The sequence below is a fragment of the Calonectris borealis genome, chromosome 16 (genome assembly GCF_964195595.1).
Source record: "Calonectris borealis chromosome 16, bCalBor7.hap1.2, whole genome shotgun sequence".
Classification (NCBI taxonomy): Eukaryota; Metazoa; Chordata; class Aves; order Procellariiformes; family Procellariidae; genus Calonectris; species Calonectris borealis.
In genome coordinates, this window is record NC_134327.1 from 19,914,640 (window position 1) to 19,927,607 (window position 12,968).

Here is a 12,968-nt window from a genome sequence, read left to right on the forward strand (position 1 = left end):
AAGGGCTGAAGACAGAGAGGGAAGTGCTAAAGGGTAAAGAATAAGGATTTTTTGGCCGCAGTGCCACTTCTGCTACCCTCTCTTGGCAGAGAAGTGGGATGACGTAGGCAGAAGCTTAATTTTCACTGGAAGCCTCTGTCAGAACTAGCTGGTAGAAAAGGGCTTGCTAGACTGTAAGAGGACAGCCGGGGGTGTGCAGGAGCTCGCCGTGACACCCTTCCTTTGAGCAGCCACCACCACCGTCCCCTGGGACCTACAGCATCGCTCCTGTTACTACAAGGCCTACGTTGTCCTGCTGCCAGGTCTTGTCAGGTCAGATAAAAAGTCAAGGAAGGGGGTCCGAGATCACCAGGACTTAGCGACAACGCTCAATGAAGGCAAAAGAAACTCCCATATAGTAGCAACTGGAACAAATTGGACTAAGGAGAAAGTAAATGACAGAAAAGCTGAGGCAACGCAGAATAAAGACTCTTTTATAGAACAGAGAAAGCAGCTGCAGTTCTCGCCTCGTTCGCTGAAGGAAGAAACCAGCTTTTAGCCATCAGTGGTGCTCATCGGGTTCTTCTTTCAGGGGTGGAATAATTTCTCCCGTCTCTAAAATTCTGTCCCCCTGATGGAATGAGAGAGGATGGTGAGCGTTCTCTCCGACACCGAGTCTCTCCCCTCACACAGCACAGTCTCAATTAAGCTGTAGCTGTCCCCACCTCCAGACAAAAAAAAAAAAATAATCTTACTGCAACCTACTCAGACCACTCTCAATTCACTCAACATTTCCCAGGGGCTGAAATAACATCACAGCCAAGTTATCCGAAATCTGTACTTGCTTTACCCCTTTCTTTTCAGCTACAGAACAGGAGCCAAACATTTCGAGACTGTATGGTTTTAAAAATGTGTATTGGACTTATAGCACTGCATAACCACCTTCAACACAGCACAGCTGTGAGTGAGTCTCCAAACCCACGGCCTGCAGCCCACGGAGAGCTACGTAATCCCTCAAAAATCAATCTGATGCCCAACTGCTGTTTGTTACAGCTTCAGGCACTCTCCTGGCCTACTGAGCTGACCTAACTCGAGTGAGTAATTAGGCTGATGTCAGAGGCCCACAGCTTGACCTTCCGTATGTTGCCATGTGATTGTTAGGGATGGAACTTTTCATTATTTTATTTCAGATAAAGCTCAGTTAGGCAGATGTTATGCAAAAAAAAGTGCAACTGGCCGAAATAGCAAAGCTAAACTTACATAAGAATATTTGCCCACCGACTCGCTACACGTAACGAGTAACGCCTCAGAGCAGTCTGAAGACCGGTAAAGACCAAACAATCTGACGCTCTCCACTTCGTAAACCTACGCCCACGCTGGGGGCGGCGTGGCTCTCTCTCTCTAGGGACACCTGAGCGTGGGGGACCTTCAGGGACGCCCAGAACCAAGCTTATGTGGCCAAACTCTTCCCGACTCCTGCCAATCGCCGCTCCTGTCAGTGAGAAGCAGAACGACTCCTCTCCGTCATTCCACGCGGTAATAATCACGCTTTCACAGAGGCTTTAAACATCCAAACCCCTTCACAAAGATGCTGTTAGTGCGCAGTAACTAACGCTTGCGTTCCCATAAGGGAACGTTGGTGTTTTCCACCCAAGATGCTCTCAGGTGCTCTCAGCCACGTACTCGAAAGTTCGCCGCTACAGAGGGAGGCACCACTGAAACAGGGACTGTCTGGTCCGGGGACGTAATGAAAACTGCTCAAAAATACTGTAACTGCGCTGCTCCGGGGCAGCCTGCCCACAGTATCAAGCTCATCCTTATAGAAATTCTCCCTGCACAGCGACTGCACAAACCTGCACTTCCCCCCAAGTCACCCCTTTTCTGCCTGTTGTACCAAGCCGGAAGATAAAACAAGTATTAATAGACTTACTGGGAATATCCGTGGATTTGACATAACAACACCGTGCGGCATTTTCTGAAAGTGGGGGGAGAAGAGAGGGAGGGGGTAAGGAAAAAGAAGAAGTACAACGGATTTCCAAAACAGGGATGTCGACCCTTCTAAAACACAAGCTCCACTGAGTACGAGGCTCATTAGGCCGGGTACTTTCCACTAGTTAAAGAAACACCTGAGGCTAATAAAATTACACCTCCCAAGCTAGGCAAGGCCATAGAAGCGGGAGGTCTGTCCCATCGTCAGTGCATGGGCCACTCCCCTTCCCCACACCAGCAGCTGCAGTCTGGTTATCCCCAGGGTCACCGTTCCTCCAGGAAAGCAACGATGACGACACAGCTTTCCAGCTCACAGGAGGCAGCACGGTCAAAGCTGGTAAGATCACAAAAAAACCCCATATATTTGTGCCACCCAAGCAAGGAAAAACCAGCGGTGAACAGACCCTGGGCCGCCACCTTACCCGGCAGCAGACGCTCAGCCAGCACGCCCACACGGCCCTTTCGGGGCCGCCTGCTGCGTCAGCCCCCTCGCTCCCACAGGGCTGCTTTAACCCAGTCTCCCTCGCCCCCCTTCCTTCGGAGCCCCCGAGGGGCCGCACGCACCATGACGTGGTACTTCAGGCAGTAGAGGATGATCCAGGCGGGGACCAGGACCCGCGTCAGCACGAAGCCGCCGGTCTCGCAGACCTTGTACACCTGCGGGGCACGGGGAGGCGCGTCAGGCCCGGGGCCGCCCGGCGCGGGGCCGGGCCCGTGTCCCCGTCCCGTTCCCCGCTCACCTGGTGCCGCCAGAGCCCCCCGGGCTGCAGGAAGCGCTCCCAGAAGGCGGCCACCGGCCCCAGCTGCCGCCGCGGCAGGACGGGCTCCCGCTCGCTCAGCTCCTGGTCCCGCAGCCAGCGGCGCCGCAGGGCGCGGAGCTGCTGCAGCCGCAGCTTCTCGTCCTCGCTGTAGCCGCTCATGGCGGCCCCGGTCCCGGCGCGGCCTGGCCCGGCTCTGCGCGGCGGGCGGGCGCCGTGTCCTTCGCCACGGCGCGCGGCAGTGACGTCGCAGGGCGCACAGCGTGCGTCATCACGGCGCGGCGCAGGCCGAGCCCGCAGGGGGTGCGTGAGGGGGCGCCCCCTGCGGGCCCGGATAGCTCGGCCGGGAGAGCATCAGACTCTTACCCGGAGGACCGGGGTTCGAGCCCCTCTTCCGGCGGGAGGGTTCCTCGGTCCTGGCGGCTCCTCCTCTGCGGCCCCGCCCCGCGGCGGCCATCAGGCGAGGCCGGGGACGCGCGGCCTGCTGCGGAGCATGGCCGAGCCGGAGCTGGGGCTCCGCTTCCAGCGCCGCTTCCTGGCGGCCCGGCAGCTCCGCTCCTTCCCCTGGGCGGTACGGCGGGGAGCGGGCGGGCGGCCCCGGGTGGTGGCGGCCGGAGAAGCCTCAGCTGTATTTCTTCTGTTTTAGGAACTTGAACAAAACCTACGGACTTCGCCGGATTCCTCCCTCCTCGTGGATATTCTGCACAAGGTAAGGCGGGATGGCTCGGTGTCGCAGCACGGAGGTGGGTGACCAAAGCAATGGTTTTTGCTCACAATTACAAAGGTAAATGACTTGGTCTCACAGTTTTTCGTTGGGCCCAGCAGAACAGCAGATTTCCTTCTCTTCCTGTTATTTAGCTTGTGGTGGTTTAACCTGGCAGGCAGCCAAACCCCACCCAGCCGCTCGCTTGCTCCCCCGCCGCCCTGGTGGGACAGGGAGAGAATTGGAAGGGTAAGAGTGAGAAAAACTCGTGGGTTGAGGTAAAGACAGTTTAATAGAACAGAAGAGGGAAAATAATAATAATAATAGAATATACAATGCAATTGCTCACCACCCGCTACCGATAACCAGTAGCAATCACTAATTCCTGGAAGACGCCTATATTCATATACTGAGCATGACGTCACATGGTATGGAATACCCCATTGGCCAGCTGTCCCGGCTATGCTCCCTCCCAGCCTCTGCATTTGGTAGAGCATGGAGCTCTCCTTGACAGGGCACTTAGCAACAACTAAAACATCACTGTGTTATCAACGTTCTTCTCATACTAAATCCAAAACACAGCACTAGGAAGAAATTTAACCCTATCCCAGCCGAAACCAGGACAGGCTGTTCTTACCATCAAAATTAAGACCCGTGTGCCTGAGCACGGATGTCTTTAACGCCCCAAACAAGTCAGGCGGGCTGGTCCTGTACCTTGGAGCTCTGACGGTCACGAAGGAGGCGACCCCCAAGCCCCCGCGGGAATGCATCGACCCTTATGGCGCTTACACTTTGCACGCGGTCAGGAAACCACAAATAAGGCGGCAAACCAGAGGGAAGAGAGGGGAGGGAAAAGCAAAAGAAGGAGGAGAGCAAATGGGACTCTCTCACCAGTTTTGCTATTTACTTCCTGAAAAGCGAAAAACACATTTGCTGCTGCAGAGCTGTAAACTACCAACCTGATCAGAAATCACCAAATTTCATTTTCTGGCTCAGCATCACTTCTTTTAGCTACAGACTGAATCACAATGCATTTCATGACACAAAGAGCTAATTAATGGCTCCTGTGTCTTACTCTGGCCCCTTACTGCCTTTCATAAAATCTTCACTCGGTAACTGGTTTTGATGTCTGTTCTTGTTTTAGACCATTCTCCACCCTCTGTGTGTAAAATATCCCCCTTCCACCAAGTACAGAAGATGCTTTCTAACTGAACTCATCAAAAAGGTAGTGCTTTTCATGTTGGTTGCAACTCTTTTTTTTTTTTTCTTGAAAATATGCCAGTTTTGCATTATGGGCCAAGCTGAATTATTTGTATTAACAAAAAATAGCATTCAGTGTAAATATCGTGGCCAATGATGTACTAAAATGGTACTTCATGTGTGTACGTTTTCTGTTTCAAGACAAACAGTTTGGTAGCTGAATCTGCCCTGTTCTCTTCCGCACAGCATGAATCCGCAGCAGCTGAACCCCTGGATGAACTGTATGATGCACTGGCAGATATTTTAAACGAAAAAGAATCTACTCACTGTTATAAAAGCTACTTACTGGTAAGAAGTAATGCTGCATTGTTATAGATCACTTTTAATCATCTGAACTAAGCAATGATTGGCTTTAAAAGTAATCCCCCAGAAACCCGAAGTGCTTCCTACCTTTTTGCAGGTGCTAATATTGATTGTAAACTGTAAAATCCATTGTCTGTGCTGATCCATCTCTCTCCTCGTGTGTGCCCTCCAGCCCACGGGAGAATCTGTTACCCTTTCCGAGAGTGTGGCAATTATCTCTGGAGGAACGACGGGGCTCGTCACGTGGGATGCTGCTCTTCATCTCGCTGAATGGGCAACAGAGAACTCCACGGTTTTCAGTAACAGGTAACGACAGCAGCACAGACAGAAAGAAGCCAAGGTATTTTCATTTGTATCATGAGTGAGCTATGCAAATGTGATTTATTTACCCCCCGAATAACTGAAATGACTTTTGCTACTGGCTAACTGCTGCTCTCATCTGTTCTGCCACAGTCAAATTTTAATCCAGGAGAGGACCTCGTACTTATTTTAAGACAGGGTTTAAGTCCAAACCATTACACCATGCGGTCAGACATGCTCCGTAAAGTAGGCTGTTAAATTTCAGCTACCACACTGTCTAGCCAGTAACTCTAACTAGTGCGCTTCACTCTGTGATGGGGTTCATCTCACCTAAGTTTAGATGATTGATGTGCAGTCTGCACATCTAATTTCATAGTCTAGACTTTATAAGCAGTTGAGAGGAACCAGCACTTCTGAGGAAAGATTCAGCTAAGTTAATTTTAAATATCAACCTGACAAGGAAAGGAACTCTGCCGCTGAAGTGTCTGTTTCTCTCCACTGACTATGAAAAGAACCGGACAGCCAGTTTAGATGGAGACAACCATGCTGCAGAAGTTTAAAACCAGGTGGAACGTATCTCACCCCAGCAGCGGAAATGCTTTGTACCACATGCAAAAGCAGTATTTCAAGTACTTCATTTTTATGCTTACAATCGCATCTTCAGTGTTTACCAACTCTACCAGTTATTTGAAACAAAGATGAGATTGTAGATGGTTTACTCAAAAATTACTGAAATAATCTGTAACTGATTTTACCTTTGGATCTACTTAGAGTGTTTTGGTTTCCTAACTCAATTTGGAGTCCTAGTAAGTACTTCTTTTACTCCATTACCCTTCAGGACAGTCTTGGAACTAGGAAGTGGGATCGGCTTCACTGGAATTGCAATCTGTAAAACCTGCAATCCCAAGACATACGTATTTAGTGACTACCACCCCTGTGTTCTCAAACAGCTGACAGAAAACATCCGTTTGAATGGCTTTGTCTTGGAGCCCGAAACTACTCCTCACATCCAAACAGAGCCCCAGGGCCAGGAGGCAGAAGCAACGAATTGCCAAAAACCAAAACTAACAGTTGCAGAACTTGACTGGGGCTCAGTTACAGAAAAACAACTGTTGGATCTTCAACCTGACGTCATCGTTGCAGCAGGTGCTTTACACTTCTGATTACGCCTCACCGTGTGCTATCATGCAGGAGTAAGCAGGTTAGAGAGAGAAACGCGAAGGTACTTGTGTGCGGGAGTCACTCAATCCTACTCCAGTTACCACATCTGGAAGCGTAGGACAGATCTTCTCCCAGTTCATTTCACCATTCTGTCTTTTTCAGATATTCAACAGTTGTTTATGTAAGACTGAAAAGTAAATTATTTTTCCCTTCTGTATTTTTTTTTTAGAAATCCAGAAACAGGTGGTGATAAATTTGCCACTTTTAAGAGCCTCATCAATAACTGGCAGTCTTGGCATTCTCTTGAGGGTAACATGCATTTTAAAAGAAAGTAACTTTTTTGGAACTTGCCGATGTATAAATCTGGAGGGAGTTTATAAAAATCTAATAATGGAAAATCTAGCAATAGTAAAATTTCTTAGCTGTAGGTACAAGATTTTGCTCCCAGATTTGGGGCTTTGCAAAGCAAAAATTACTTAAAAATGTAGGTGAAAAAAATGACAAAACACGCTGCCTTTGTCATCAAAGTATCACATGATGCATTAAATATGTGAATTCTGTAAAATGAAGTCAACGTATGGATATTGCCTAATGCCAACCATACTGTTCAGAGAAGGCACAAACAGCCCAAGCTGGACTCATGAAGGCAAGGCAATTCAAAACTGAAGGTGATCTATACGTGTCTACTATTTGCTGTTACTAGGTACGGCGGGACATTCCCTATTACATCGCATCAAGAGTAGCTGTCTGTCTGTCACCGGTACACGTACCTGCCTCGACATTTCTGTGTAGTAAACAATCACCTCTTGAGCATCAGTCCTTAACACAAGACCGACACATTTGAGAATCACAGTGCTAATTAGTAAGGCTGACATTTTGTACCTCTTAGTGATCAGTTTCACCTTTCATCACTATTTCTGCTGTCAAGGAAATTATTCAAGATGAAAACTGCTGCAGTTCAGATCAAATCTTTTGCAATCAACCTCTAAAATACAGATTTTTGAACAATGCAGTTTCGTTCTGCTAAGGACAGTCGTAACAGAGAGTATCAATGCTCAATGTTATTGCTGTCTCCCTTAAGGTGGGTTTAAATACAGTATCTGACAATCCACTTACAAAAAGGAGCACTGATTTTCAGTGATTTTTGGACCGATATTAGAGATGAGGGCAATAGCATATACAGTAGAGGCGTTTTCTAAGATCTCTTCTTGGGAATTTTCAACCCCTGAATACGAAAATCATATTCTCCTGCAAGGTGAATATTTTATATTTCTGTTTTGTAGTTTTCATTCTGCTTTTTGCTCAATTCTCAATAAATACTGAATGTTTTCCTTTTTGTGCAGATGTGGTATATGATCCAGAGATAATTTTAGCCCTTATTGGTATGCTACAAAAACTCTCCACTTTCAGAGCAGGTAGAAAACCTCCTGAGGTCTACATTGCTTTCACAATTCGTAATCCAGACACGTATCACCTGTTCCAGGCTGAACTTGGTAGGTGCCTTTTTCATGAAGCGTATCAATAGTTTTGGCCTCTTTCCCCATTACTTAATCAGGAGTAGAGATGAACAGGAGCATTTTTTGGTGATGGGTATTGTCCAATAGTGAGATTCTTATCCTAGAGCCGGATTTAAGAGCGGTCTGCCTCAGAGCAGTAACTTTTCTGCATGTATTTGATCAGGAGATTGGAACTTAGCTTTTTGCTACATGCTGTCTATCACAACTCACATCCGTTAGTGCCAACTTGAGATGAATTGCAATAGGAAACTGAAAAGGGTGAAGTTTAAAGGAGGAAAACCATCTGTGCTGCACTGTCACAGTGATAACATTCGAGATGCAGCCTAAAACCTTTACTTCTCTTCACTGTTCTTTGAGGGTTAAAAGAACCAACTAGAGATTAAATAAAATAGGGAAGGATTTTGGATTTTTCTTCCCATGCTCTTCAAAAGCCTGTCTTTTGCAGTCTACTAGGTGTACAGCTGGTCTACAGCAATTGGTTAATTCACAAAATTATGCTGAGTGCATAGCAGAAGCATCACTGTTAATTTTTAAAAATACTCATCAGCATTTGCCTGTAGCTTGCTTTAGCAGCGTGCTAAAGATCTCTTCTTACAGAACGTGACATGCAACTTTTGCTCTTCATTTTATTAAGCAGAAATATGATTCTCAGTGTTTCTCTTCACAGATAAAGTTGGGATCGGACGGCAGATTATCCCAGCCCACAGCAACAGTATTTTTCTCTATGACGTGCAGCCAAACGTAACTCTTCTACAGCTATTTATATAGACTTGGAAATATGACATAGGTCCTGTCAGTCTGAAAATTCTAGTTATCTCGTCCTTGCAACAACATTACCTTGAATTCAAGAAACGTACACAAGAGGCACTGAGGTACAACTATATGCATGGACTGATATCAAAGTGAGTTATGTTTTTTCCTGCAATTGTCAGCATGTATGCAAGCAAGCTGCTGCCCCTGAAAAGTATCTGTGAACCTCAAGCAATAGAAAAAAAAGCCTTAATCATACTGCACTTTGATTCTGTAGAAGACAACAGAATTGAATTGTTGCTTTTTTTTTAGCTGTGTTTTGATTTGTAAACAATGGAGGCACATCTATAGGATCACAGGGTGAGTATCTCACACTGACAAGGGAGCAAAACAATGTTTCATAGTAATAAATATTTTTTAATATTAAAACCAGCTGTAATTGTCTACTCTGTTTTTTTTATACTTTTCTGTATATACTTCCACACTTGCAGTATGGGTCATCTTAAAAATGAATAATACCTAGTGAATGTAGTAGATAGTATCACAAGCTTACATGATGCTGTAAGAGGAGGTAATAAACTCTGCTGTAAATCAGGCACATCTTTACATGACAAAAATCTGAACCTTATTTACATTTCTCTCACGTAAGGACTATCACTTTCACAACTAGCTATTGGGAAGCCATCCTCACAGACTGGCCAGAAAATAAAAAAAGAATCGTACTCTGTAGCAATGCTCTATATATACTGCAAGGAAGAAGAATTGAGCTTATCTTTGAAATTTTCCATAATCCATTAATCATTTTCCTGTTGGACAGTATTGGTACTGAAACAGAAAATCAAATATGCTGCTCTTTCTCCTCTTTTGACGTCCTTTTGTATACCTTGTTTTAAAAGCTACTTAAAAGAAAATGAACAAATACTTAGCCTCCTCCTCCTGTAATAATGGAGAGAAAATGGACGATAGGCAACTTGAAGCCTGAAGATCCATCTTACTCTTCAAGCTGGAGGAGGCCATGACTGCTAGTATTAAGTTTGATGTACAGAAGTAACCCCACACCAGGTTTTAGCTGCCCCTCCCCGAGAAGGAAGAATTCAAAGGTACTAGTTATAGAGTAAATGCACGTTAGCAGCCCAAACAGGAGCTCCTTTATCTCCCCTTACACAAAATTCTTCAAGTCACTCAAGAGTTCTGTATAGGTGGCTCATTTTGGATCTAAAAAATTTTATTATAGGAAGATGAAACCTCTCTAAAGCTTTCGGCATTACTGTTTAATTAGAGAAGTGCCTAATTTACCTCCATGTGCACATCAGTGGCTAAAGGGGAATGGCCAAACTATCAGACAGGATTTTGCTTGAAAACAGTAGAAAAAAAATGAAACAAAATCGGCAAATAAATCTTTATGGAACAGTCAATAAACTAGTGAAATTGCCAAACTCCTGCAGTAAGCAACTTGGACTCTTATTTTTACCTTCCCACCAGCAGAACCAAACCACTGTCCACAATGTGGGCCCTCTCCGGAATGAAACGGGAGACCTGGTTACCCAGGATTCGGAGAAGGCTGAGGTACTCTATGACTTTTTTGCCTCAGTCTTCACTGGCAAGTGCTCAAGCCTCACTGCCCAAGCCACAGCAGGCAAAGGCAGGGACTGAGAGAATGAAGAGCCGCCCGCTATAGGAGAAGATCAGGTTCGAGACGATCTAAGGAACCTGAAGGCGGACAAGTGCATAGGACCTGATGAGATCCATCCATGGGTCCTGAGGGATCTGGTGGATGAAGTTGCTAAGCCACTATTCATCATATTTGAGAAGTCATGCCAGTCCGGTGAAGTTCCCACTTCAGGAAAAAGGGGAAACATAACCCCCATTTCTAAAAACGGAAGAAAGGAAGACCCGGGGAACTACAGGCCAGTCAGTCTCACCACCGTGCCTGGGAAGATCATGGAACAGATCCTCCTGGAAGCCATGCTAAGGCACACGGAGGACAGGGAGGTGATTCGAGACAGCCAGCATGGCTTCACCAAGGGCAAGTCCTGCCTGACCAACCTAGTGGCCTTCTATGATGGAGTGACTACATCAGAGGACATGGGAAGGGCTACAGATGTCGTCTATCTGGACCTCTGTAAGGCCTTTGGCACAGTCCCCCATAATATCCTTCTCTCTAAACTGGAGAGATACGGATTTGATGGGTGGACTGTCCGGTGGGTGAGGAATTGGTTGGATTGTCACATCCAGAGGGTGGTGGTCGATGGCTCAGATGGAGATTGGTGATGAGTGGTGTCCCTCAGGGGTCTGTATTGGGACCAGTACTGTTTAATATTTTCATCAACAACATGGACAGTGGGATCGAGTGCACCCTCGGTGAGTCTGCAGATGACACCAAGCTGAGTGGTGCAGTCGACACGCCTGAGGGACGGGATGCCATCCAAGGGACCTGGACAAGCTCAAGAAGTGGGCCCACGTGAACCTCATGAGATTCAACAAGGCCAAGTGCAAGGTCCTGCATCTGGGTCAGGGCAACCCCCGGTATCAGCACAGGCTGGGGGATGAAGGGATGGAGAGCAGCCCTGCCAAGAAGGACGTGGAGGTACTGGTGGAAAAAAAGCTGGACATGAGCCGGCAATGTGCGCTCGCAGCCCAGAAGGCCAACCGTGTCCTGGGCTGCATCACCAGCAGCGTGGCCAGCAGGGCGAGGGAGGGGATTCTGCCCCTCTGCTCTGCTCCGGTGAGACCCCCCTGCAGTGCTGCATCCAGCTCGGGGGTCCTCAGCTCCAGAAAGACATGGACCTGTTGGAGCAGGTCCAGAGGAGGCCACGAAAATGGTCAGGGGGATGGAACACTCTCCTATGAAGAAAGGCTGAGAGAGTTGGGGTTGTTCAGCCTGGAGAAGAGAAGGCTCCGGGGAGACCTTATTGCGGCCTTTCAGTACTTAAAGGGGCTTATAAGAAAGATGGGGACAGACTTTTTAGCAGGGCCTGTTGTGACAGGACAAGGGGGAATGGTTTTAAATTAAAAGAGGGGAGATTCAGACTAGAGATAAGGAAGAAATTGTTTACAATGAGGGTGGTGAGACACTGGCACAGGTTGCCCAGAGAGGTGGTCGATGCCCCATCCCTGGGAACATTCCAGGTCAGGTTGGACGGGGCTCTGAGCAACCTGATCTGGTGGAAGACGTCCCTGCCCACGGCAGGGGGGTTGGACCAGGTGACCTTTAAAGGTCCCTTCCAATTCGAACTACCCTATGATTCCATGATCTTTTTTCACAAGAGAGAGTGTCTATTGTAACCACAGTGCTGAAGGGGAAAGGCAAGATTAGCAAATGGCTGTCTAGCTTGACAAAAGCAGATATGAAACAATTACTCAGTAAGCGGGTTTAAAAATGCTGGTGCAGAACCCACTGTAATCATCTACCACCACTGAACTAGGAACTCTGAAGAGCAGTAACCACATGATAAAACCAAGCACATTCATTCCTTAATTGACCAATATCTAGGTGATGAAAAAAGTATCTTGTAAGCATTAGGTCTGCATATGAATATCGATATTAAGAATAAAAAGATGAAGGGTATACCTGAGTAAGCACTCAGAAAGTGAAATGCCCTTTTATTAAGTTATACATACTTTAATAATATGTTTTGGGTTTATTTTTTCCTTTTCTATTCATCTGTTCCAAAAGGGATAAATTTTATGTTCTTTCTCAATGTAAATGGGCACATTTACTTCAGCGTACAAGGACAACACTCACTGAAAGGTCTATTTTCCTCTAAGTGTTCAGTAAAGCTGTCACATACCAGTGGCTGTGCTTTCACATTCTTGCACACGCTGTAAAAAGGAAAACAACTTTGAAACAAAATGGTTCTGCCTCAATAAAATCATACAAGAGGATATTCAGCACTTGTCTAGGGAAGACTAGCCAAGAATATTAACTGATTGAAAAAATAAAAACCTCACTGTATCCTCAGTTCAACTAAACAATTCAAATAAAAGGCATCTCCCATTCGCAAGAAAACATACCCAAATCACCTATTGAAGTGTACAATAGGTATAACTGGTAATAGTTCATATGTATTCAAGTATCTTCACCAAAAAGTGAACTTTAAGCAGCACAGGTAACAGATTTTGCACATATGAGTTCCTAGAGTAACTAAACCTCCCTCCCACTTTCTAAAGATTCATTCCAAGTGATAAGGAAGGAAAGGCAGTCCAGATGGCAAAGCTCAAGCTCTTCAGCACAGGAACCATGTCTTC

At 46.5% G+C, this 12,968-nt stretch overlaps 2 protein-coding genes across 8 annotated transcripts; one reads left to right on the top strand and one right to left on the bottom strand.

The window, feature by feature from the left end:
* Positions 1 to 457: 457 nt before the first annotated feature.
* On the bottom strand, positions 458 to 2,888 carry NDUFB6 (NADH:ubiquinone oxidoreductase subunit B6). 2 transcript variants are annotated; one of them, XM_075165818.1, is made up of 4 exons: positions 2,709 to 2,888; positions 2,533 to 2,625; positions 1,910 to 1,954; positions 458 to 610 (listed from the first exon to the last, which is right to left on the bottom strand). In XM_075165818.1, exons 1-4 carry the CDS (start codon positions 2,886 to 2,888, stop codon positions 542 to 544), a joined length of 387 nt encoding a protein of 128 aa, XP_075021919.1. In that variant the 3' UTR covers positions 458 to 541. The 2 variants fall into 2 exon arrangements, with proteins under 2 accessions (XP_075021919.1, XP_075021920.1); XM_075165819.1 differs by lacking the exon at positions 458 to 610 and adding an exon at positions 624 to 704.
* EEF2KMT (eukaryotic elongation factor 2 lysine methyltransferase) lies at positions 2,887 to 12,854 on the top strand. Of its 6 annotated transcripts, XR_012676190.1 has the most exons (10): positions 2,887 to 3,029; positions 3,373 to 3,435; positions 3,585 to 3,678; positions 4,574 to 4,654; positions 4,876 to 4,977; positions 5,165 to 5,298; positions 6,131 to 6,438; positions 7,797 to 7,946; positions 8,638 to 9,080; positions 10,206 to 12,854. XR_012676190.1 is itself a non-coding variant. In XM_075165812.1 (9 exons), the coding sequence occupies exons 1-9, from the start codon at positions 2,887 to 2,889 to the stop codon at positions 8,736 to 8,738; spliced, it is 1,176 nt and encodes a 391-aa protein (XP_075021913.1). In that variant the 3' UTR covers positions 8,739 to 9,152. The 6 variants fall into 6 exon arrangements, 5 of the variants coding, with proteins under 5 accessions (XP_075021913.1, XP_075021916.1, XP_075021914.1 ...); XM_075165812.1 differs by lacking the exon at positions 10,206 to 12,854 and having other exon boundaries at positions 8,638 to 9,152; XM_075165815.1 differs by lacking the exons at positions 8,638 to 9,080; positions 10,206 to 12,854 and having other exon boundaries at positions 6,131 to 6,493; positions 7,797 to 7,883.
* The last annotated feature ends 114 nt before the right edge of the window (positions 12,855 to 12,968 follow it).